This window comes from Erithacus rubecula (genome assembly GCF_903797595.1).
Source record: "Erithacus rubecula genome assembly, chromosome: 9".
In the NCBI taxonomy this organism is placed as follows: domain Eukaryota; kingdom Metazoa; phylum Chordata; class Aves; order Passeriformes; family Muscicapidae; genus Erithacus; species Erithacus rubecula.
In genome coordinates this window covers 20,349,535-20,377,511 of record NC_136660.1, presented here as the reverse complement: position 1 = coordinate 20,377,511, position 27,977 = coordinate 20,349,535, and the positions used below count along the sequence as shown (strand labels likewise).

The window sequence follows — 27,977 nt, the reverse complement described above, 5'->3', positions numbered from 1 at the left end:
CAAATCCTAGATCATGTGTATTGGGATAGTGCTTCCAATTAACCTAGCATAATTAGACAGTGGACATCACCATCACCCCATAAAGTAAAGGTGAAATGGTTTTTAGGTAGATTTGGAAAAAGCACTGCCTGAAGGGGCAGTCAGCTATGAAGATTCTGGCCACTGCTGTGTGAAATTCTGGCCACTTCTAGCTGCAGAGCTGCAGCCTTCTCATTCCTCTGTGTCAGGCAATCTGCAGCTCTTTGCACATTTCAGATTGATCTATACACCATGAAGTGCTCTAGGTCTTGTTTACACAATCAAGTTTGAAAGTGTGGGCATTTTAATTTCTCAAATTTACAACACCATCAAAACTAAATGTATTTTTTAGGACAGCTATGTTAAGGCCTTCAACAGTTTTCCATTTTTAGAATGACTGCACATTTCTACTTAAATATGCTGAGTGCTGGCACATCAATAGCATTGATATTGGAGTAAATCCATGTTTAAACTAAGGAAAAGTATGACTTCTTAGAAAAATATTAAATCAATCACTGAACAATCAATGAAATATGTTCACTAGCATTCTCAGTAACTTCTAATTAAATGAAATCTTTTTTATATTTAGGGTTACATGCTGTCATTATTCATAATTGTTGCTAGCTGGATTAATTCTGTTAAAGCTAAGTAGGATCATTTTATATCATCTGAAAATGTAATCCAATATGTTCTTCTGAAATGGATGTGTTGTTGCTCTAAATTTTCTTCTGAGATAGTTTATAAAGTGAAACTGGATTTCCTTTTTTTTTTTCAGTGAAATTCCTATATCTAATCTAAAATAGGATGTAGCATCCTATCAGTACCTGTAGTTAATTTGGAAAAATCTCAGCCTAGATGAGGCACATGGAATTCTGTAAAGTGGAAGAGCTAATGGAACTGATGCCTGGGACAAGTCAGGCCTTTTAGGATAAGAAGTTATTAGCAAATGGCATCAAAGGTTTGATCAGCAATGCAAAACTCAGCAGCTGCTGCATAATCATAATCATGCTTTAGTCCCTTTTTCATCCTGAAGTTCCCTGTGTTTTGGAATGATCTATTTCTGAGCATGTCTGGAGCAGCCTGGCTTGGGCAGCAATGGACAGATCAGCACTGAAATCCATGAATGAGGGTGTTTACCTGTCTATGCCATGAGCATTTGCACTGCTGAGCAAGATAAACGGACAGACAGACAGACAGACAGGGACTTACATGTACCATCACCCACAAACAGCTGTGCAATACCCCAGGAAGATCACACATCTTAAGAAATGCCTCTATTGCCTGGATCTCCACTTGGAACACAGAAGGAAATGGAACACTTCTGCCTACTCTATACAACAACTTCACAAGCAGGATCATCAGATTTAGCCCTACACTCTCTTCAAAGATATTTAAGCCAAGATCTCACATGTTTAGGGCTCTCTCTAAACACCTTGCAACAGTCTATTTTAGGTAAGAATTTCCTTGTCTGAGTCAGAACGAAACAAAAAAAAATTCATAATGCATTTTGAAAAAAGCAGAGACAAAGGAGCTCTGCGTTCTTATGCACTCTTTCCTCTGAAACAAAAGGTTCTTTCCTCTGGCTTCTTAATAATTTCTGTGTCTTGTCTGAGAAACAGGTTTCTTTGCTGGCAAAATCCAGCTGTCTCTTAATAATGAATATGTGGCTTTCCTGTGAACCTCGTTTCCCCAAATCTCTTTCCAGCAAAATAAGAAGTATTACTTGCTTCTCACCATCTTCTTTAATAGGACATCAAGAGCATGTCCCCTTCCCCTTCCTGATCACCTCATCAGAATTTAAATAAGACCAGTAATATACTAAAATGGTTAAACACAGGCAGGCCTCTCCATTACTCATTTTCTTAAAGCCAAAAGAAAAATGCAACATTATACTTACACGAATACAAAGGGAAAAACTGAAGAGTGCCAGAGTGCCTGTAGTAAGAGTATCTCTTCCATTGTTGAAGGTATGTATATAACAGGAACAGTGCTAAATATAGCTGTATGGTTTTTCAGCAAAAATGAAAACATTTTTTCACAGCAAGTGAATGAAGCTACATCAACACAGATGGCTCAGCCTGTTTGCTCACAGACTTTCAAGCTCTAAGCCACAGAAGTAATTTCTTTCTTACTTTATGAGGCTTTTTGGAACCGTAAAGACCATAACCTGTGTACTGCATCACAGCTTTTCCATTTTGCTACTCTACTTTGAAGGGTTTGTGCTCTCTGTTCCTCAGCCCCTTATCCCTGGTGATGCTGCATCAAAGAGCTTGATGCTGCTGATTTAGCCACTCAATTTTCAGCAGCTTTCCATGGAAGGATCTTGTAACACTAAACTTTTCACATAAGAAAAGGACCCTTTAAACTATTTTAAGTTGTGGTTCATAATTTAGAAGTTAAACATTGTAGAATCCTTCACTCAGAGCTGTCAAAAGGAAGACAACACCATGAACTCCATGAGGTACATCGATTAATTTGGGCTTAGAAGCAGTAGCACAAAAGAGGCAAGCTGTGAAGCAGACTACTGCAAAAATGTTTAAAAGTGCTTTATTTGGATTTTTTTTTCTGTCCTCCCCTCTCCCTCAGAAATCAAAGGTATAAAAAGGCAAGAGGTCTATAAATCCTCTCTTTCTTTTTTTGCATTTTGATTTTGCTGGCAGCTTATTTTTCACTAGTGCCAGTAAAAGCCTGTATATTGCAAATGCCACAGTAGAGAGGTTGTGTAACTAGCAGTGCAAACCACGAAAAATCTGGAGGACAAACAGAACACAGGAAATCATTTTCCATATCTTTAAACTATACCCAGCTTCTTTGAGCTTGGTTTCTATGGCCATTATGCTTCTGACATGTTCTTCATGCTGGGATTTCCAGAGGAATCCTAATCTTTTTATCAAACTCTTGGCCACCCTTGACCTCCCATACTCCACCTGCACTCCTTTCTGCCAAATAATCCCCTTAACAAGGAAATCAGTAAGAACAATTCATTTTCAATTTCTTTCCTTTCAATTCCTTTTAATGAAAGCAGCTCAAAGTGAACTGAAAAACTTTAGTGCTTGTCAGACTTCTCAGATCACAGTCATTTTTCTCAGTAATGTAAGTGAAAAAGAAGGAATGAAAGGCTGCACTCAGGGCAAGCTCCAGCCTTGGTCTGTTGTCACTTTTCCCTTCTGCTCTATTATAATGAACATGATTTTGGGAGGACCCATACATGACTTCCTAAAGATTCAAGTGTATATAAAAAGGGTAAAATACACCTTCCAAGGAGAAAGGCAACTTTTCTCATAGTAAAGGGGATATAATAACCCTGAAAGGACCTATATATTAATAATAAAATTATAAAAATAGAATATTTCCTCAGCACTCACTAATTGCCATGGCTTCATTACTTTTGAGTAGTCTAAATAGTACCTGCCATCAATCTACTCCAACACGTACAGCTTCCACTGAGTAATGAGAAAAATCTAAAAAATTAATAATAGTTTCTTAACACTTCAAAGACCACAAATCGACTGGAAGAAGAGGAATTCAGCTAATGTTGCATTTTACCAGGAAAAAAACAAGTTTGAGGCCCTTCCATCAAAGCCAACTGAAAGATTTTGACCACCTTGAAACCGAAAACTTTATACAGTCACATAATCTTTTGAGTAGTTGGATGTTTTGAATCTTTCATGAGTTACCATTAACATACAACACATTATATGCTAATTAGAGATACAGCTCAAGAATCAATTCAAAAGCATTCTCTGCAGCCTGTCTGCACTGAAAGCTGACTTGACTTAGCAGTGAGGCATTTGATTCACCTCAGGGTGCTGGCCTTTTATTGTTGAAATGTGCTCCATTTCTCTGAACAGTGCTGGCAGAAAATGTTGAAAAATATCTCACCTGGCTAGAAAAGTAGAAGAAAAACAAAAGTTTGTTTTTCCCAACATACTATATTTTTCTGACCCAGGAATATTTTGGCTACCTGTACCTGTTATAACTGAGACCTTTCCAGTTTGAAAACTGCTGGAACCTGAAGAGCTGAATAGAAAAACAAACAAACAAAACCACACACAAAAAAATAACCAAACAAAAAAACCAAAAAAAAAAAAAAAAAAAAAAAACCCAAAAAAAAACCAAAACCAAACCAATCACAACAAAACAACCCAAAATCTATCCCTTAGATGAGCAATTCCTCTATAAAATGACACTGTTGTCTATCAGCTTGAGTTGGAAGGGAGCTTTCATGCTGTGTGCATTCTTCCAAACACAGACAAAATGGAAAACTGTGTCAATTGTTCAGTATTTCAATGGAAGCTGAGAGAATTTCTAATTATTGGACTGAAACAAAGCCAGAATTCCTGAGGTTTGGTACCTAAGCTTTCAGTCTTGCACACCTCATACCATGAGGTCACCCAAATCCACTACGTTAAAGCTGGATCTCCCTGGAGCAGCTTCCCTGGGAAAACCTACTCCCATCACCAGGAGAAATCAAACAAATAGACATTTTTTTCAAAGTATAAGAACAATTTTCTCTGATACTCAAAACTCTGTCTGGCTTGATTTCTCACCTCTGAGTAGCTTCATACTTTTAGGGTAAGATATTACGGAATGTGTGTGCACTTCTGATATAACCTTCAACTTCAGCCTTCAGGGCTAGAGGATGCACCTAGATCATCATGGTTAGTAACCAAATAGAGCAAAATCCTGCTCCAAAAGATTGCAGAGTAAAAAGGAGTATAACATTCTTTAAGCAGTATATAGCCTTAATTCAGTAGAGTTAGAACATGTCTCTTTCGGCCAAGTGTTCTTTAGTTCATACCTGCTTTTTCCATAAATCAATAACTTTATGCAGAAGTTCATCATCTTCTCTTGGTCCTGGATTGGTGATCAAAAAATCTATGTCATGCCCAATATTCTTACCCCTAGAAGAAATAAATAGCAAGGACATTAAAAGAGTTAAGTTCCTGTTGAATTTTGCTCTGTTTTCAAAGAGAGTATTTTTGCTGCAATATAAAAAAGTTTGCAAAATAAAGTGATAGTAATGTTGTTTAAAACATAACTAAAATGGAATCTTATTTCTATTATGGGGTCTATTACTGTTACTGTTCTTTATAAAATAATAATTACAACTTTTTGATCTATGTCATCTGTTTTCAACTAGATACTACAGATCTATTTGCAAATGTTAAATAACTCTCTTTCTTCTCCTTAAGTTCCAGAAAGAAAGACTTCAGTCATCTTTGGATTTTAAAAAAAGCATAATCAAAATACCATGTTACATAATATTAATGCAGTGCAGTAACAGCAGTCAAACTTGGCAGTCAAACTACCACAAATTAAAATATTCTTCTTTGCTTTTGATAGACATTTTAATGTACAAAACTGCAACCATGAACGTTTTTATTGTTTCTTTTAAAAGCAGACATAAATCCTCTTATTATTTTGCCTTTCTTTTAAATATAACAATGCTTTTTACAGAGATCAAGATTTATTCTTTTTTTTGGGGACCGTTCATCTTTAATGTGACTAAAGCTTGTTGATTACACACACTAAGGATTTCATAATTAAATCCATGTGCACAAATTTAATTGCAAATATTCTTAATGAAAAATTATGTCATAACCTCTAGTTTTTCTCTGTTTAAGTCTGAGAATTCCACTTGTCTTTCATCTACTTTCTGAAGGTGTTAAATGTAAATCTGATTAAGACAATGCTATCATTGGAAAACAGGCAAAAGCATGTTATTGAAATGTTTCCCTTCTGAATTATAAAATGTTTGAGAACACATGAAAATTTATCTCACAGTGCAATTCCATCTGAGTATTGCAGAACCAATACAAGGTTTTGTCTCAGTAAACCAACAGGAACTACATACACATTTACAGAGTACAAACAGTCCAGCCTCAGGAGAAATGAGCAGAGGAGAAATTTCTGCAATGAGAATAATTCTCCTTTATGGACTTGGTGGAGTAAGCACCCAAAATCTGGAGTAATGACACTTATGTGTAGCACATCTCCAAATGTTGTTTGTGTGTTTATGGGAAAAGTCTGCTCTTGCTGATGTTCACAAGGGCATGTGATGTTATAGGTCAGGAAGGTTTCAGTCAACACTGTGTCAAGCACTTAAAGAACTTGTGAACTGCTATTCAAGCAATGAAAATAAAACTGTGTGACTCAAAAAAATCTTTTGTCTTTCGTTTTTTTGGGGTTTTTTTTCCATTAAATAATTTATTCACTTAAAATAATGCCTAAAACTGAACCTAGTTTCTTAAACTTGGAAATTTGTAGGAACAGAGCTGATAGGCAGACTTGTCAGCTGCCATTTGTGTGACAGGAAATCATCTAAGTGATGGATAGTTGAACAGCATTAGCACAAAGTTGTAAGGAGATGAAAGTCTGGGGCTTGCATTTGACAAGCAGTCTAACTCACTATAATGCAACTATTGTGCTGTGTCTGCAACAAAGTTGAAATTGCTTAAACAGGTGGAAATGATTTCAAAAGAGGTTTCAAACAAAGCATCAGTCTAGGCTTAGAAATTGAACAGCAATTCAAACTCAAGAAGTTAGAAAATATTTAGTATTCCATGTAACACTTGCTATTTTGTAGGATGCCATTCATTATCTCTAAAATTACAATAATAATGCAAAGCTCTTACATAGCACTTTTTACTAACATGTCTCAAAATATTTTTTCACAGGGAAGGAATTTACTATTTCTATCTTACAGATGCAGAGTGGCATAAGAATATTTACTTAAAATTATTTTTTAAATAAATCAAAGGAAGAAATTGGAAGCTGATGGAATTGGGAGCTGATTCCAAATGCTTCCTCAACATGGACACATTTTAGGTTAACATGAACTACAAAATCCTGCATCAATCAAGCCCTAAAATCACAGGAAATCCAAGGTGCTTCATTGGCCCTCTATTTCCCAAGACAGAGAGCATTTATTGAAATGTTTTCAGGAGGCTTTTTTTTTAGTGAAATTAGAGAATTTAAATCTCATATTAGCACACAATATTAGTTATCATCACAGTCAAATTTCAGATTCTTTTGACTAATTCACAATGGATAAATTTCTGACTGAAAATATTAAGCTGTTACTGGGACATTTGGTCCAATTGCCACTAGTACTCTTTACCAAAAAATGTATTTCAGCCTAGAAAAATGCATTATTTTCCTTAAAATAGAAAAACAAAGTAGTAAATTACAAAGATGTATAACATACATTGCTCACAGCTTGTAAATCATGCATAAAGGTGCAGTAGGGAATACATGGATTCAGATCACCATTCTATTGAAGCTGAAGGTGGCCAATAATTTCAGCAGAGTAGGATTTTCACATATACATATGTGTTTGTGTGTGCATGCATACAAACATACACTGATGGGTACTCAAAGTTACACAAAGGGCAAGTTATTTGTCATTCACTGGCTGTTAAATACAAAACATAGAATCAGAACTTGGTACAGGGAGCAGGGTGTTAAGAGTTCCTCACTAGAAAGGCACCCCAGCCAGCACTCTACATTGCCCTTCCTCTGGATCTTCAAATCTCCCATTTAATATCTCAGGGTGGCCTGAGATAAACCCACCTGAGCTCCTGTTTTTAGCACACTAATGAAAGATGGGAGATGCAGGGATTTGATTCTAGCACACCACAATTTACATTCTCTAATCACAAAGACTTTATATAAAGTGAGGGTACTTCTTTTAAAATAAAAAGCTGCAATGACATTTTAGTAAATATAATATACACCCCCTTAACATCTATGAGAATTGCACAGAAACTTGTCTATTTTCTAGATCTCCTATGAGATGACAGTGATAATCTGTCTAGTTTCTACATTCTACCTGGGTATAAGCAGGATCTGGAAAATTATTTGCTTATACCTGGTATTGCTGCAGCTCCGGTGAAATGGGAGCATAGATGTACCCTAGGAGCAAAGTAATTACAAACAGAGCTGGAGAGTTCAGGTTTCTGAAGCTTTGAACAGGAAAATATTGAAGTTTTGAATTTCCTATTCTGATCCACTTACATCTATTTCTTCTCTTCAAATTTAAACCTTTGCTGAGATGGAGCTATAAGAAAACCAGCACCTCAAAGAATGAAAATTGCAGCTTGCCTTTTGTTCTAATAATTTATTCAAGCCTGAAGACAACAAAAGACAGTTCACTATTAATTATCTGTATTCAATCCTTGGCTGACTAAACTTGTATAAAGCTGGTAAACGTTTTTAGCAGTCAATTAACTACCTTTAAGGTTGTTGGAATTATCTTTCTTGATGTTATTAGATTCCAAATCATCATATATAACTATCATCATTACAAAAACTTAAAGATATGAATGTATGGCAAAGGATAATCATATTGTCTTAATCTACAACAGCAATGCCTGCATGATTAGCCATTTAATATTTATGTGTGTGCAGAATATTGTGAGATACTGAAATAATACATAATGGCTAAGCCATATCAATGATGATTCTGATAAAATTATTTCAGCTGAGGGAAGATGGACTGACATTGCCCTACTACTCACAAAACATCACTACTGAATGAGAACAATTACTTCTGGATTTAAAACCTTAAACACTATACTAGATTTGTCCTTGGGTTACTTAGGCTATTTGGTAAGGAGTTCCTCTGATGCTTTGCTTAATAAACTATATTTTTCTCATTTCAGAGTGAGATTATAATAGTTTTTGCATATCCTTCTCAATCTCATACTTCACTTCTGTGTGAAAACAGTTCTCCAGTTAGGCAATTTACCTCAGATCTGTTCTTGTCAGCTAAATATCCTGACTTTGGAATTAAAATGGAAATGCAAGCTGTATAAAATACTGTTTCTTTACAGTGCCCATACTGTGTAATTCAATTGATTCTCAAAACATCTTAGGAAGGGCACTTCAACACTCTCTTTGTGAAAGATGTCATTTAATATTCAGAAGAAGAAAATTATTTTCAATAGCTGCTCTGAAAGACCATCAGAGATGACTGTGTCCCACTGGTTCTGCAGTCTCAGAATCTGGACTGGAAACAAGCTGGACAACTACTATTTCTATCACTCAAAAAACAGATAGAAGAATTCAAAAAATTTTTTGGAGTTGTTTTGGGGATTTTTGGTTTGGTTTCTGGGTTTTTTGTGTTTTAACTGTTCCAGCATAGCCATGACTACATTTACTAAACAAATACTATCTATTCCTTAATCAGAGAAAATTCTTGTTGGCATGATAGAATTAAAAGTGTTGAACAAATTCCCATGTGTGTTAAATCCTCCAGTGTTTGCCCAAGCATTCTGAACTTTACACATGAGAACACTGCCACAGACAGTCAGAAATGTTAATTGTTTGCACAAAGTTAAGCATATATATTTAAGAACCTGGTAGACCAACAACTAACAGGTGCTTATTTCCAATGTCTGATCAACTATAATAAATACTAAATAAGCATAATTTTTGGGGGGTTCTTGGAATTCAACATATCCATTGCATATAACTAATTACATTATAAAGCTTCAAATCATACACTCATTTAACAGCAAAAAATATAGTACAATGAAATGGGTGCAAATAATGATGAATGTAAACATTTGGCATAAGCATTTCAAGCTTCTTTATATGTGACTGAACTTTTATTCCTGTCAAAACTGTGGAAAAATCATAATTGTGAAGGAAGACATGAGCTCTCAAATACTGGGTGTTGGCTAATGTTTCAAGCTAATCTGTTTGATGTAACTGGATTGTATTTAGTAAAACAATATATTAATGATAATACTCAGATGATAACCAATATTTTAACCATTACATTTGCAGCCTATACATTGAACAAGAAAAAGCCCATAACTCTGAAATATGTTATGGAGAGTGATGGCTATCAGGAAAGACAGTGAAAAAAAATGGATCCATCAGGAATTGCTATCAGGAATATAGCCAATATTCACCATAAAACTGGAAAGATTTTTACTTATCTCTTTCTTGAGCATTTTATTGCTCTGTTTTGATAGAGAAAGCTAAGAAAATCAGCAAAAGTAATCCCAGACCAGTACTATGTGGAGTGGGCCTTACATAGCATGTGGAGAGTCTGCATAGAATATCAGAGGATTTCCCTCTCCCTTCCTTTGAGAGAGCTCAGATTAAAAGCAATTCAGCTGAAAATCATTTGTATAGAAAGTTGGACCCTACCTAAGATGCCAAAAGTTGATATAAATAAATGACAAGCCCTTTATTTGTTGAAAGAAATATGGGAATTCATTATATGTTAAATCAAGCATCATCTTCTCCGCATTCTTTTTTTGGGAAATGGAGGGAGAACAGCTTCTAGATAGACATCCCCAAGTGATCTGAAAATACATGAGGATATTTTAAGATTTTCTTTAATATAGATGAGAAATATGTGTAAATATCTAAGAAGAACAGGTGCAATTGCTGAAGTGATGATTGTGTGGCAATGGAAAAGGAATTAAACATTGCAGAAGGTTACACATAGCTGAAGAAATGAAGATACTGGATATAGCACAATGATCTTTTGTTTGAGCAGTGAAGAGAACACTTGAGTAAGTAGCAGAATCACTTATTTTAGAAATGACAAATAATTTATAAATACCATAAAACACATGTTCCTGAGGGGGAACCCTAGCAGCCTTAGTGTGCATGCACAGTAAAACTTGTAATTACAGCTGTAATGGAACATGCACACATATGTACACATGGTGCAAACATTGCTTTCTGTCTGTTCTGATATCAGAGCTATATTATTACTCTAGGGAGGTATCCCCTGTGCTGGGTCTCATGTAACTCCAACTGTAACAGCAGCATAGAATTATTGTTTGACAGGAGTTGAGTTTTACCAAATAGAAGTGGCACAGGAATTCTGTCTAATAATTGCAGTCCTGATTAAGTTGTTTCTATTATCTCCAACCAACATGTGCCTTTCAGGAAAAAGAACATACATTTATATTTCAAATCCCAGGTACTCTGCATGCCTGTGGATTTGCTTATTAAGCAGTCTTTGCCAAGAAGTTAATGAGGGTATATAGAATTTCTTACAGCCAGATATTAAAATAATTCTGAGTTACTGTCAGTCAAACTTTGAAGAACTATATATTTTCTTTATATAAACCCCTTACAAAGAGAAAAAACATTCTTTAAGCTTTAAGTACTGGAGTGTGACAGTGCTACAACTATTACAGAGAAAGTAAAATCCTGTCTGTTTGACAGAAGAAGAATTCTACCAATTGCAAAATAGTTACAGAATATTTCTTGGCTCTGACTCTACAGATTTTCAAAAGTTTGTTACATAGTGTCACATCCTCAGATATAAATTACTAAGCTTTATTTACTCTGAGTTTTAATAAAATAGAAATGCAATGGTCTACAAAGTAGACAAATAAGTACAATTCCCTGACTATTTTGCCTAAAGATAATTTACTGAATTCCAAATTTAATCACAAGTTTACTATTCCAGTACATTTTTTTCCCCCAACCTTTTTCCAGATCTGAAATCTGGACCCAGAGTAAATGGCTTTATTGACTCAGAAGGACATTAACCTTTGATACTTATACACTTAGTACACTGACAGGAAATGAGCAGAGTCAGAACTGTGCAAGGGTTTCTGAAACACAGATTTCATGCTGGTGGAGTTCGTTAAATGGAAGTTATTACATTTGCAACATGGTTGTTACATTTTCAACAGGAACTGGGTAATAGTTAAGAGTAGTTAGAAAGTTATTTTGTTTGTGACAGAAAGTGTCTCCCAAATTACAATAAAATGCTGTAACATTTATTTGAACTTACTTCCTCAGAAACTCTCTGTTACATATTCTGACAAATTGAGGTTCTGGCAAATTCTGACTACAGAGAGCATTACCAGCCCAAGTAGCAGCATTATACTGTACCAGCCCATTGCTAGCAAAAATGACCAGCTAAGCCCTGTACACCACAAGTAAGCTCTTCTTCAAATCACTTCCAGCTTTAGCTCAGGAGTTTTCCTTAATATTCAGGTCAGCTCCACATTTCCAAAACAACATTTAGATTCAACAATGTCAATGCCATGGTGGTTCACATACATACAGAGTAGGTAGCAAGAAAATAAATGCTCACTGAAGTGCAAAAGCAGCTCAACCAAAGTTAACAATCCAAAAACACTGACACAGAGAAAGCAGAGACAGCAGAATACAAAATGTGAGTGTTGGCAAGCCTGACTCACACTGTGCAGTGACCACTTTGTCAGCCAAGGGAGAGGGAAAGAGGGAATACTCAGTCAGAATAAACTAGGGGCTCTCAAACATGCCAAACTCCAGCACCAGCCTCATTTGTTCTCTGTGCTTGATCCCCACCTTAAACATGACAGACCTAAGATCAATGAGGATGCCTAAAGCAAGATGCCATTTTATAGTTCATCAAATTAAACAGAAGGCTCATCTTTACTGTTTATCACATTAAGCCACATTATGCTTCCTTAAGTTTGGAGTTTTAAGAGTCATAGATGACTCCAATTCCAGAATTAAAACTCGGGAAAGCCTTGTAGTGTAGGACAGGGTAGTAAATAGGATGACAAAGCTGTAGAGATTACCAGGTTACTTTATGCAAAAACTAATGACAAACTCTAGATGACAATTTTAAGCATGGCTATTAAAAATAATAACTAAGAAGTCTGCTCCCCATCTTAGCACTGCAAATATCTATGGCAGTCATTGGTTATACCCCTGATTCAGTGAATGCCAACACAGTCAGAACATGCTTTTTTGAAATAAATTAACATGCCTGAAGCAAAGAGGAAAACAATAAACCAAGATCTGATCAGGGCTCTGTAGAAGATAGTTATGGCTTGGGCTTCTTCAGATAACTTCTACTCTCCTGGTTTTGTTATTTGAATTAGATCCTAATTGCCTTTAAAGGCAGTTTGACACTAGTGGTTCCCAGTCAGTGTCAAAATTAATTCTCTTTTCTAATGCTACATAGGTGGTAAGGTACAAAAAAAAAAAAAAACAAAACCAAAAAACAAAACTGGGGAGATGAGAAGTGCCAGTGTGGGAAGATAATTCTGCTAACATATTATGGCTGAGTTCAAGGCAGCCTTTCATTCACCCTACTGCACTTGGTTTGCATCAGCTGATAAAAACTTTAAGTTGAATATTTCCAGAATTCTCAATCCAAACTGGCTGAGAGTTTTTATTCTATATCAAAGGAAATTCTGGAATTCCTGCCCCCTGAGGGCTAATTCTTCCCTGATTGTTCATTACAGCACTCTTCTAGGGTATAGTTAATATCTGTAAAATGATTTAATAGGATGCTGTATAATGTCTAAAATAGCAATAATCTAATTAAATTGACTGAAATAAATTTTGCCACTAGCAAAGACAATTAAAATTAAAACTGAAATAATGATATATTTAACTGAAAAGATACCATAGAGTTATGAGAACTACCCTGATTCATTTTGAGGGAATTTGTGGATAAAAAAAATGCTGTCATAGCTTTGTCTGCAGAATTACTTTTCTCACTAATTTAAGAATATAATTATTTTGGTAACACTATCTCTGAAATAAAAACATAGTGCAAACTGAGAACTGTTCCCCTGGGCAGCTATAAATCAGGCTTCTACAAAGCCTTGAATTGCCAAAGGTAGCATATAGCAGCTTCTTCACCCAGCCAAGTAATTCAACATAAACCCAGCTGAACTATGTGAGTATTTGGCAAGGATTCACAGGTATCTTCTCTGAAAAAAGTGCTTGAGGGTGGGCACTTCATTAAAATGCTATTTTTCTTGCCCAGTGTAACAGTAATTCTAATTCACTGGAGGCAGAACCCATTTTCCATGGCTGAGGAACGTATTTATTTTATTTTTGAAGTTAATCCAACTCTGCAATGAAGCAGCATTGGGTTTCTAATCCTTTCCCTGTAGGATCAGAAACCTTACTAGACAGCATAGGGGAATACAGCTTTAATATAGAATACACAAACCAAGCATTTTTGCTTTCTCATTTATTCAGCAGGGTATTGCTGCTATTGCACATCAGTAGCTTCTGCTCATGAAATCTTTAAGGAAAAGACCTAACAATGCAGATAATTAATTACTGAAAGGATCTTCTTGCATCAAGTCAGGAGAAAGGAGCATTACCTGCTGCAGCAGATAGGGCCACATCACTGGTTATTTCTACAAGTTTTGTTCTGAGGGTAAAAATCACTGAAGTGAAGAGAACCAGTGAAAAACCTGTGCAATAGCACTTAAATTTACTTGAAATGTAATTTCACCCTCAGTGACTACATGGCCTCAAAAAAAAGGTGGTAATGCATGGCACTCAGCTCGTCTCATTAAATGCACTTTGAAAGACCAAAGTTTGTCATGCCATGCTTGACTGTATCTTTTATGACCCAAAAGAAATTCAGACATTTCTCAGAATAAAAGACACTTGGGTACTCCTTTTCATGTCATGATAAGTTTTGCTTTAAGAGATATTTAGTTTAATGCAATAAAAGGAAAAGATCAGAAAACAGTTATTCAACTGAAGTACTTAAATGACCAATGTAGCTAAACTTAGACCTATTCACTGACCTGAGAAATCTTTCTTAGATTATTTGCACTTAAATTATTTAATTATTTGTTTTATGCATTTAAATTATTTACTGTGTTAAACATATTCTATGCAAAAAAGTGAAAATATTTCCCTGCCCTGTGAAAGCAATGAACAGGGAATGGTGTGTTTATATATTGCCTTCTATGGACCTTTAGCCAAATTGTTGTTTCAAAGCATATTTGGTTTAAAATAAGGCTGTGTAAGGATTCTCTTATACATTAGCATCTATGAAAAAAATAGTAATGGAACAACATGAAAACCTGAATGGAACTCAAAATTTGAAGAACTAATTAAAAAAAATAATCACAAACAAAACTATTAAAAACAAAGTGATTCACCTACTTCTGTATACATTATCTTGAGGATGGCCACCTGTTATTCACATGCTGAAACTACTTCTCTTCAACCTTAACTTCAGTTTCATTAAAAACAGAAAAGTAATTTCTGTGAAAAGCAGTTGCAAAATTGTATTTCAACCAAATTTACTGTACACTATCAAAATAGTTCATAAAACTGTCTTCCACCAGTCTGTTTCCTACTAAGACAACAAAATAGGATAATGGCCAATGAAAGAATTTAGTCACCTACTTGTAATTTAGAAAGTATGGCTCACCCTCGGGACTGTAATAGTGGCAGAGCCTGGATGGTGCTGCTGTCCTCTGGCTTTCAGAGGATGGGTCAGGTTGGAAGGGACCCCAGTGGGGTCCCCCTCGAGCAGGGTCAGCCCAGAGCACTCTGCTCAGAGTCACATCCAGATGGCTCTTGAATATTTCCTTTGAGAGAGACTCCACAGCTTCTCTGGGTACAGTCACTCACACAAGTAAGAAATTCTTCCTCTATGGGAAGAACATTTTTGTCTTCCTTCCATGATATTGATGCCTGAACATGGCTGTCACCAATTATACCCTGATGCTGAATATCATCAATTTTGGCTTGCACACAAGATGATTTTTTGTTGCTAACAGTTTTAGCCTCTCTGAATCCTCTATTTGGAGTAAATTCACTATTCCACCAAGCAAAACGAAACTATGCTTAAGCTTTGAATCACTGCAAGTGCTGTCTCAATTTCATATAAATAGCACAACTGTACCTGGAAGCTGTCCATGTAATTTCAAGCTTTAAAGCTTATGAAATGTATCATACCAATCTGTCACAGTTTTATTTAAAGTCATGACATATATTGCTGAAGTTTTGTTTTTGCTGTCTCGGCAAATCCTTTAAATTACACTTAATTTCAATCAAGCATTTCAAATGACATCACAGAAACTTCCTATTTAAACAGATTTTGCCCAGTGCCAATCAATGGCAAAACAAAAACCACTTCAACACTGTTTGAAAAAGATATACAGTCCAATAAGTATTGATGTGGATTTGGGATCTTATATATTCAGCTGAAATGTGAGATATGCAAATGAATTTAGTCTTAAAACATCTACCTAGTTTTGCATGTGTGAACTCTTCTGTCAGCACATTCTATGGAAACAAGCTTTCTTACTCTTAAGAAACAGCCTGTAAGACAGTGGTACAGGATCCTTAGTTACTAGCAATTTTACAGATTTTAATTATTCTGAAACCTGCAGGAAAAAAGAACATATTCCAATATATAGTGAATACTGAGGAATCAGACTTGACTGGAGAGAAGATTTTTTTATTATTTATAAGATGAGGCATCTCAGTCTAGATCTGCTCAGACATCCTGAAGTACCTAGTTTCTTTTGGCCTAATTGAAAGCCTTGAAGACAATTTTAGACTTATTCAAACTGGGAGACAGGGAAATTCAACTACCTCTAATTTTGAAGAATACAGCTAAGAGATTATTGTACTCATATGCTCAACATTTTGGTGAATAATAAGAGTATTATGTACTTTAAGAGAAAAAAAAAACAAAACCCAAACAAACAAACAACCAAAACCAAAACAAAACAAACCCAACCAAATAAACAAAACAACAGCAACAACTACTGAGAGAGGAAGGTAAAGAAAATTATTTCTGTCCAAAAATAAATTAATTTCATAAATTAAAATAAATTAGGATGAAAGAGAAGGTTAAGGTTTTTAGAACTTCTGTCTTTGGAGGTAACTGGTGACTGGCACTTTTCAGGACAGACTCACACAAGCTGGGAGAGCACTGGACCCCTCCAGATCTGGATTATCCATTATGTACAGTTATTACTTTGTCTCAAAACCAATTCAGGTGCACTGTCCACATTCTGCTGGTGTTCTGCCAGAGAAGAAATTTGGCCAGAGCTGTCTATAGATTATATATGTACTCCAAATACCTAAAGACAGGATGGAATGCTTGCAATGAATTCTAGATTTAAAAGTCAGGAAGCTTTCCAGTTTTTTGCTTCCATCTCAGCTGGTGCATAAGCTGCTCAGGCGCCACATTTCAAAACCTCAGCTAAGTGAGAGGTATGTTGCTAGAAAAAAAACCTAGTGACCTCTTCAACATCAACAATAATGCAGCAGAAAAACAAGAAAGGTCAGCTTCATTCAAATTATTTACTGAAATAACTAAACAAAAGTCTGCATTATTAATTACAAAATGTGTATATTTTAAAAATGCTTTCATTAAACTATTTGTCACAGTTTTTTGTTTTATTTTTTGCAACCAGTAAAAAATTATTTTGCAACTAAGGCAGTTTTCATTTACTAGCTAAAGCTTTTTCCTGTCCGAGACAAAATTGCTTGGTTCAGAATTAAATTTCTATTTTAGTTACTCAGAATCTCATAAATATATATAAGTTTATATTTAAGATAGAGCATTTCATTTTAAAGAAGAAGGTGCAAGTTATTTTTCTATACTGGTACTTTAGCAACATCATCAGCTTTATAGCAACAATTTGACCTGAAGCTTTCTGGCAGTGGATTGAAAACGTGAATTCAAACCCCGTCCATTTTAATTCTCTTTAGCTAATTCTCTTGGGTGTTTCAGGAGGCTTATTCTTTTAACATATCCTTTTGTCACAGAAACTTTCATCAAAAAGTTCTTTACATATGTGTCTACTTTGGCATTTATAAAAATCAAAATGTTCTCTTTAAACAATTTAAAAGACAATACTAATGTTCATGTGAGGAAGAAAATATGAATTTTCAGAATGCTTGAATTTTATTAAATGTTCAGCCTGGGTTTCATTTACTTGGCAGTGATGGGACAATCCATGGAATCAACCTACCATAAAAATAAAGGTTTCTCTTTGCTTCCTGCTCAGCTGTACTGGAAGTTACATAAACATGACAGTTTTTCTATTAAAATTCCTTGAACTGCGAAATAGATTGCCTGCATCCACAGTGGAGGGGGGAAAAAGACAACCAGAAATAAGACATCTCTCAGATATTCTAACATGAAATAGGATTAACACTTCTGCTTAAACTGATAGTATAATGGCCAAGGAGTGTAAGTAATTGTTCAAGCATTTGGGTTAGAGACAAAAACATGAGAAGACAAATTTTGAATTCTGGTATTTTGGGGAAATATGCATCATTATACTTTAGTTGTGATTACTTTAAGGTATTTTATCAATCTGTTCCATCAAAGGGGATACATATACATTTGTGTAGCTGCCAGCAGAAAGCTGCAACATGGCAAGTTTGAGAATAGTCTTCCTACCAAGTTTTACTCAAGTACTTATGAAAAAAATACGCACAGTTTAAACTTCAAGCACATATACAATCTGATTAGATTTAAGAAAATTGCTCACTCACTCAAATTTTTAGAGTGAATTGTGAATTTTTTCCGGGATTGAGATGGCATACAGATTTTCAATAGCTGCACTTGCTGTAGTAGTTACCCCTACAGCAAGTAAGGTAGTTAGGGAAATTTACAGATATATAATGCAGAGAAAACGAGATTGTTCCCTTCCAATAGCTAATTTGGATTGTGTAACCTACTAATTTTGTCTAAGGGAAGAGGATTTTACCCCTAATCTATGGGATACACTTATCTATGGGATAAACTAGACTTTTACAGAGGAAGAAACTCAAATTCAAAACTTGCCTACTTGGTTTACATCAGTGATTTGACAAGATAGCTGTGTGGTGTGAATGTTCACTGTTCACTGTTTACCAGCAGTTTCCTGAAGCTGAAATAGTTACACCCTTTGGGCCAAAATAGGTTATTCCCTTTGAGAAAATAATTTAAACTATGCTATCAAAGGAACACTGCATTTCCACAGAGAAAGGCTGCCAATATATCCTACAAGTATAGGCATACCAGAAAAGCCTTTTATAGTGTGGAAAAGCCTGTCATTAAATCTCACTTCTAACTTGAGTAAATCCCTCCATTGTGAAATCTTTTTCTCCTCCTTCACAAAATTTCCTTGCTCTGCTTCAAGATGTGGTTCTCCATCAGCCTAAGGAGCTCATGAAGTTGACTTGGTCAATTTAATTCTAGGATGAAAACTTCTCTGACTGTTACTAACCAACTTCCTTAATTCCCAAACCATGGCAAGGAAACACTCTGTTTGAGAATGTAGCTTCTTTCAGTTCTCTCTGTGCCCTTCATCCTGATGCAGATATTATAAAACTCTAGCCATGTATTTTCAGATCCAGATATTATAAAGCTCTAGCCATATATTTTCAGAGACCCTTTCAAAGAACAAGTCATGTCATATTTCTTTTATTCTTTTTCTGACTTCTTTCTGAAAACAATCCTGACTTTTTTCAATCTGCACTGTTTTGTGACCTCAGGTAATGAGATATAAAGAGTCTCTTCAATATAGATACATACTTTAATATTCAAATGAAATGTGTAGATGCATTCCCTGGTTCACCATTTCTTGCCAGTTCAATTTTTCAAACAATCAGTTGAAAGTGACCCCCTATTTTGTCATGACTCAACTCAAATCAATGTCCAAGCTCCCACCGACCTTTCAGTGAGAACAGACAGATGGGTTGTTCACATTTCATTTATAAGATAAGAATGGTGAGGGTAGAATTTACATTAGCTAAGTGTGGACATAGCAGCATTTATTGTAATGATACAAATGCATACTATAACAACAAGACATTTCATAAACAGCATTTAAATAAGGATATTTTATCCAATATGTAACATCTTCATTGGATATCATATCCAATGATATTATCACTAAGGTAAACAAATTAGGTGCAACTGGACACATTAACCATTGCAACAGGACCAAATAATCAGGTATGTTCCTTGTGTTTATCCATTAGACCTGTGTCTGAGTGTAAGATATGCCAAGATAAAAGGAAAATATTCTGCCATCCTAGATCAATAGCACAAGATAAAGTATGCAAGGTTAAAATTACTTTACAAGGTACAAATTATTTTATGAACTAGCATGAGTTTATAAGCACATATATGAGAAGAAGCAATCCACAAAGCTTTAATGGATTTGGGTGTTTTGTTCTCCAAGATAGCCCCTAGTGGTATGAAAGCACAGCTATCACAGCAAGTTATTATAACCAAGTCTATCATATCAGGTTTTGCTGCTATTTAATGCTGATTTTCCATTCTGCAAAAAGATTGCCTGAAACATTTCCATCCACCTCTCCTACAATACAGCAAAAACCCATAATATATTCCACACTTCCAAACTAACTGAAAGCAACTGAAAGGACTATTTCTGACTATATCTTTTCATTCATGCCTTTCACACACGATCTATTGTAAACCTTTCTAGTCTCTTCTTTGTTATCTGACAAGTACAATATATCCTGTCTGACTCATATTGTAACAAAAAAAAAAAAAAAAAAAAAAGAAATTTCACCAGCAGCTACTTCCTTGTTATAATGTCACCACACCACTAGAAAGATCACATCACACTTAATTAAAATGTTGTGGCTACTCTTGCTCACAGGGATCTGCAAAATTTATCCCCTAGTTGCAAGGTCACCGATGTTTGCAGCTTTTCTCATGATTATCTGACAGGAAAAGATCATTCCTAACTTGTGCTGTCAACCATGTTTACAGCAACTAACCAGTCTACAATAAACTTTGACTCCTGCTAAAGAGTCTATCAGCAATAAGTAAACTCTGCTATAAATGACCTGCTTTCAAGCCATGTTCCCGGGAATAAAGCCATGGAAAAATATCAAAGTACAATATGTAATGTTAAAACTGATTAAATTTAATAAAAACTGATTTTTGATCTCTTAACGTCAGGCATTTCATCCTGTCTCTGAACCACCTGGCATGTGAGCCTGCTAAACCTCTTTTGCACATGGTGAACCACAGGACATACTGTTTGTCACAGTAACTGTTCACTAAGAGAATGCAACATTTTCAGAATAACTTCATCTCCAACAGAGATGCCCTGAGAGACTTATAAGTAAAGCATATTAATAGTAGAAAATACACTAAAAAATACTGAGAAACTTCTCAAAGAAAGCACAAATCCAAGAAAGACTGCACACAAGACAAAATGTATTAAATTATTTCTACTTCTGTCCTGAATCACTTAGGTATAGAGACTGCATTTCATAGATAGGAGATGCTTAAGTACCATTGTCTGAAACAAAACAAGAAATAGACACTTGTTTCCTGGTGCACCTAGATATGGCTAACAAAAAGCTGGCTAAGCATTATTAGCATTATTCTGTCTGTCTTAGCACATTAATTAAGCCTCTTAATCATAGCCAAACCCTATTTTTAGCCTATTAATGCTACCATACTATTGACTTTACTGCTGGGAACTTAGTCTAAGACTGCTGCCAGAGTTTTGATTCAATTACCCCTTATGCAGAGTTCTGATTTGATTTTCCTTTAGAAAGAATGTCACTTTCTTCTGTCTCTTAGTGTTACAAAGACAATTGTTCTGTCTCTCCTCATTCCATTCCCACCTTGAGTAACCTTGATTTTGTAAGGCATCCTCTTCTTAGTAGGTGAACCCCAATGAAACTATTTTATAGATAACATGTAAGGAAAAGAACTATCAAACTAGGCATCTCCATCTCATCAAAGCCATGTATGCTTTGATTTGACCTCTTGTGCTTTATGTTTTTCTTTTATCTTACTATTTTACCTACAATCTCCTCTTTCTTTTTTTAATCTTACTACTTCATCTTTTGGTGAGTATATTCCTCTATCTTAATAGTCCTCCTTGTACCTAATGCTCTATAACTTTTGGAAGATTTTTTACTTACCAGTTTTATGTACTATCATAAATATATTTTACTTTACAGCTATTCATTTGTGAGACAATTTGTAAGCTTAACACTCATCCATACATTGAAAACGCTTTTCAAGTAGTATATTTTAAATATTATACTTGAACATACTTCTTGGCCTAAGTATTAAAATTGATCCATTTAAATTCACTGGCTGAGCATTTCAGAAACCAGTGCATGGTATTAGCTGAATTCATGTCAAATATCTACATGAGACTCTCCAATTATTGTGACTCGTCAGAGCAGTACTTCAAAAATATGATGCTTCCATAATATCCATGTGAAAGAAAAAAATACAAACATTTTTTATAAAACCCTCACTAACAACTTAAAAGCTTTGGTTTTGCTACAAATTCTGAGTGATAATTATAGTTGATTGTTTATTCTCTCTCTAATCACTCCATTTATTATTCACAGTGCAGATTTAGTAGAGCTGGTCAAGAAAATGAGAAAAAACAAAAGGATTTAGGTGAGCAGTGAAAATAAATGAGACAGAAATGTTTTAATACAAGTTGTCAATTCAATTTGTTGTCTAAAACCTCAAACAAAATATTTCAGTGATTTTGCAAAGGCATTGTGATGCTTCACAGAGGTTTCTGTGCCTCTGACTACCTCTTCCAGATGCATATACCCTTGTCTTGAAATGACAATACATCAGTATGAAATTTCTATGGCTGAGTCTAATCATGAAAGAGAAATTCTGACTAGAAAATTCATTTTGCTAAAGAAAAAAAGGCGTTTGATTTATAGCACCTACCAGAAAAAGAATTACATTTCTGCACAGCTCTTCACTGAGAATTGAAAATTTTCACAGAAAACAAAAAAACTCATAAATATTTTGGTAGATATATTTCAAGTAATCCTAAATATAAATGTATGATTCACTTCATTCACTAGTTTAGTTTCTGGATAGAGAGCTGTTCTGTAACACCACAGATATGTTTTAGTCTGCAATACCTCTTCCCAAAGAGCAATACACAAATTCTCCTATCCCCTAGAATTAAGAAGAAAAAAACAAAACCAACCAACAAACCAAACATCACTGAAAAGCAACTAAGATAAAATCACAAAAAGAATTAATCAAATCTTCACAGAATTTAGACTCTTATGCATAATGCAGCATATAATAAAATCAATAAATTACTGGAAATTACTTATTCATATGCTTCCTTTACCATATTTCCTATGCAATATGCCCAATATCAGTAGCACAACAAAAAACAAGTCTGGCAAACTGCTTGAGCCCTGTTGTATGCACTTCAAATTCATTGCAGCACATATAACATGACTCTGCTACAGAACAGTCCTATGGTTACCACCATTGATCTTGTACGAGTATTTAGCATAAAGAATTGCTTGTCCTTTCTACAGAGTTTGAAAATAAAACTCTTTCAGTCTGTGAATACATCTCTGGACATGTTAATGCTAGGTACCAATTATTTGTACAGCTTCCTTTTTAATCATAAGAGCTTTTATTCCCCCATGACATATCATACTGATCTATTCCCAAACTACCAGAACATTCGAAGAGCAACAGTTCAACCCTTATGCAGAAAGCAGGTTTTCCAGCTTATTAAATTATACTGATAAATCAATTTTAGTACATGCTCTGTATTATGCAACCTGCCTCAGCCTCAGACTACATGTTATAATAATACCTGAGGCCACCAGACTTTGTGTGAATTTCTTTTTTGAATGACATGGTGTCTTATTCAGATTGTCTCAGCACCAGTGCCTGTGTCAGGTACAAAAAACCTTTTCTGAATTTATTTAATATATCTTCTATGCTCACTGAAAATTATGTACTTGTATATTGGAAGAATTGTGTTCAAGGAAGGGCAAAGCATTTCTCCTTCCAAAACACCAGAGGAGTGTTTTTAAGTTATGTCATACCAGAATTTAGTAATTTACATGTTTAATTTCCATAATACAGATAGTAACCACCGCTGCATATGCTAATTTTTCTAAAATTATGAATTAATATTCTTCTGTTACATAGCATAATAAAAACCACAACAATTTTTATTGCTAACCTTTTAAAATGGGAATGGTCAGTAGAATATGCATTATTAAGTACATTTAATTGATACAGTGGGACTATAAATAATTGCATCATACCCTTTTTATAACTTTTCAAAACATTCCCTTTAGCAAAACTTGTGTCAATAGTGCAAAATCCATTTTTACATTTTTGGAATTCTAATGGTATATTATCTTAAGGAATGGCAGGGCAGAAGCCACTGCAGTGTGGAGCTGCTGTAATTCCTACTGACAGCTGCCACTGCTCCTTTCCACTTAGGTGGGTCTAATGAGCCCGCCGTCAGGAGGGATTGCTGTTTGTTTCAGAGCTGGGACTTCACATCAGGAGAAAGCAAGTTAGCTGCTAGTTATAATCTGACACTCACACCAGCTACCAAAATGGCAAAACTGAACTCAGTGCTGAAACCCACTCTAGCTAATGACAACACCATTCTCTTGCATTTCAATAAGCAAAACCACAGGAAATGAAATATCCACAGCCCAATTCAGCCAGCCCAGCTTCCTACACATCAGATACCCAGATGGCTTTTGCTGTATCCCATGCTGAACAGTAAACCCAGAAGGTTTTGCTTTCCCCATGCCTGCCCTCATACACAGGGAAAGTTTTATCACAGTGAGTCGTCTCTGTTACACAGTGCAAGTATTGAGACACTGTCATCCAAAAGTGAGAACAAACATCAAACAGAATTATGGAAACATCAAACATACTTTTGAACAAACTATGGTAGATTTCTAACAATTTCTACTTTTTGTGTAAGTAAAAGGCATACTATGTTGTAAACACTAAATCCATGAAAAGATTAAATTAAAACAATTTACTTTAGTACAGAATGAAGCAATTTAAAAAACATCTACTGTTTAGGCATTAGATTATTTGTAAGATCTCAGAATAAATTTGAATGTGCATTGTTAACTGACTATTCTTCACACCATTTCATAAAATGCTTTTAATGTGTGAATTCTTGTCAAATAATTTTCATCACTTCTCAGTCACGCATTTTTCTTAAGACTTAAATAGATCTTTTTGAGTTCCTCTTCCTTAATTTCCATTCACTGACAAAACAAAGATGTGAATTTTTTTGTCTCATCTCTGCACATTATCATTGCCATTGCACAAAAAAAAGGTTCTTCTTTTGACATTGCTTCTCTATAAATGGATTAAATGAGCTGTGAATATCAGCATTTAACCAATAAAAAATATATTTATTTATTTAGAATGTATCAGATCTGCTTCATCTAAAAGTCTAATTGAAAAGGCTATTCAGGTCAGCTGTGATATTAGAAGACAACTGAATCACATTTAATGCTGCTTAAAGAATGTGAATGGGCTGAAAGAAAAATTAAACCATGGCCATTAAAATTTAATTTGACTTAGTGAAGCCATTAACATTTTGGTTTTATGCAGTGGCAAGCATTCTAAAAATATTTCCATGTAATTTAGAAACCTAGAAGTGCCAAATGGCTAACCCTTACATAGCAAAAATGATTGAAAGTGACCTTACAGGGCAAATCAGGGAAAAAAAAAACAAAAGCACAAAAATTGTTCAAAAACCATTATTAGCTGTCATTCTGTTCTTCCTTCAGATATAAAGTGTCTTCTACTCTAGTAATTGCTCACTTTGTTTTTCATTTAACATTCAATTCATTTGGATATCAAATAAACATGACATGAAGATGTGGAAAGAAATAATCTATTTTTAAGACAATGCCCTGTCTTACTTATAGAAGTGTACCTGCAGTATGCTGCTTTGTCACCACAAGTTTGCCTCTGCAGTTTGAAAATGCCATTCCAATATTCCTTATATACAATGGCAAATTTTTAATAGCACAATGCATCCATCAATGCAGTAACTTTAAAAACTTTCATCAGTTTCAAATGAAAATTTGAAATAAGATATTTTAACAGTCCCAAAATAATACAATCTTCAGACATTTCATATCTTGCTTTATAACATAATTTGTATTGCTCTGGCTTACATCCTAGCAGCCACCATCAGACTTGATAGGAAACAGAAAACTATTAACAATGAAAGAGCTCTTATAAAAGTATTCCAGAAGGTATAGGGTGATCATAGAAACTGTAAGACCAAGCCAGGGAGTTTTCTACCTCTACACACAGAGTGTAAAACTTCTGTCTTTGCAGAAATCAGCCACCTCCATTCCACTTGAACTAGTTTTAGAGATAAGACAGGTACATGGCTAAACAGCATCATTCAAATGAGGTAGAACGTCTGTGAAAGTAGGAAAGGGTCAAGTAATGTTGGGCATGTAAAAAACTTTAAATCAACAAGTTTTTGAAAGACTTTTAAAGTATATGCTTTGATGAGTACTCAATTTTATTAAGTTCATGCATTCTTGCAAAGTTCTTTTTTGTCTATAACTCTCAAATACCTTATTCATCAGTTTCTACTTCATGATTCATTGTGGCTAATAATAGATGAAATGACTGGAAAAATAATCAAAGCTCTAATGACAAAAGGAAGTATCTGAATTACTCCAATAGATTATCCTTTAAATTGACTTGGATAGCCATTAATTTGATTTTCTCCTTTCCCAACTTAATTTTTAATGGATTACAGAAAATTAAGAGCAGAAACTTGTGATGATCCCTGTCCTTTCACAGTTGCAGGGCTTCTAACTCCAGCCAGAGAATATTTTTACTTGCAGCCTATCAATACCTCAAGTTTAAATATTTCTAATCTTAGGGAGTTTGGAAAGGCAAAGCTGTTTTACTAAGCTCTGCAACCAGGCAGATCAGATTAGAACATCTCCAGGTTAAGACTCTCATCCAAACCAGGCTACAGTTTATCTGCAGTTTATCAGAGGAAAGGCTGTGCTCATGAATGATAGCCAAGCAGTCTCTCCAGGCTCTTGCTGGAATAATTGCTAGATTATTCCAGGATCTGCTTAAATTTGAGTGTGTACAAACTACCATATCAGCTTCAATGTTCAGTGAGCAGCTTGCCTCACAGCTCCTTTATAGCAGATTTCCCTCTGGAAAAAAAAATTAAATACCAGCATATAAAAAATGTATTTCTTTTAACAGTGGTAGAAAAAAAAGTGAGCAGAAAATACAATTTGGACTTAAATACCTGGATACAGTTTATATCTTCCCTTACCAAAGACTGTGTTTTGGAGTAAAAATAAAACCAAAAAACAAAAAAAAAAAAAAAACCAACAACAACAAAAAAAGCATAGAAATAACTGTACCTAAGAACAGTGTAAAGGTACACTGTAACAAGAAGATGTAAGTAGAATAAACAATCTCTGCTTAGGAGTTTGCCTAAAAACTTAGTGCAAGAATCTTTTGCAAAATTGCAAAAAAACTAATTCTATTAGTCTAGCCATAAGTCCAGCACTATTTTAATGCTAGATATGAGGGGAAAGAAAATAATTTGTATAATAGGACTTCAAATACCTTTACTCTGAGAGCCTAAAAAAAATTTGGTGTTATGCCAGGTATTCTAACCTCATTGCAGAACATTTATAGCCTCCAAAAGAATACTCTTATTAGGAATATCAGAAGGTCAAATAGATATTTTTATCAGGATCAGAAGTTCTATAATATATCAAGAAGTTCAGCCAGAAGCCACATGACGAGCTCAATTAAATAAATCAAAGTCTAGCATATATTCTAAAGTTTGGCAAGCATAATATTCCTCAGACAAAAATCTCACAGTCCCTCCTTTATGAGCATGTGCCAACACAGTTAGATAAATGTGATTCCACATACCATATAGAAGTCTTATTTCTGAATCGAAGGTGCCACAATAACCTTGGTTATTTATCACTTCATGAACCTGCAAAATAATCTCTTGGAGTGTTTCTTTGTCTCAGCTATTTCATCTTATCTCCAAGATTGAAAGAAGAGATATCTTTAAATTATTTTCTTGGTACAGAACAGGAAGGACCAGAATCTTGTCCCGTGTCATTACTTTATGCATTCCTTTGCCTTGTAAGAAATGTCACTGCACACAGGAAAGAATTTTTTGCATTGAACACACAAAAGTATGGCAGTGGTGCCTGACAAACAGTCACCCTGTCCTTTGCTCTCTTCATTGCTTTTCTATTAACATTTCTTATCTACAAATTTTACAGAGCATCAAATCCGCATTTCTAAAAGATAATACAAAATTCAAACAAGGAGATAGTAATCTACACTCAGGTTAGAACAGAATTAATAATAAGAGAGACTGGGAAAAATCTTCCCTGAAGACTGATGCAGC

General features: G+C 34.9%; 1 protein-coding gene across 2 annotated transcripts in view; it reads right to left on the bottom strand.

The window, feature by feature from the left end:
- Nucleotides 1–27,977, bottom strand: part of DNTT (DNA nucleotidylexotransferase) — a gene marked incomplete at its 5' end in the record, with an annotated part of 141,760 nt that overhangs the window by 24,543 nt on the left and 89,240 nt on the right. For both annotated transcript variants that reach the window (XM_079312924.1, XM_079312923.1), the window contains one exon: nucleotides 4,820–4,922. In XM_079312924.1, coding sequence (XP_079169050.1) covers nucleotides 4,820–4,922 — 103 coding nt within the window. The remainder of the gene's footprint in view (nucleotides 1–4,819; nucleotides 4,923–27,977) is intronic.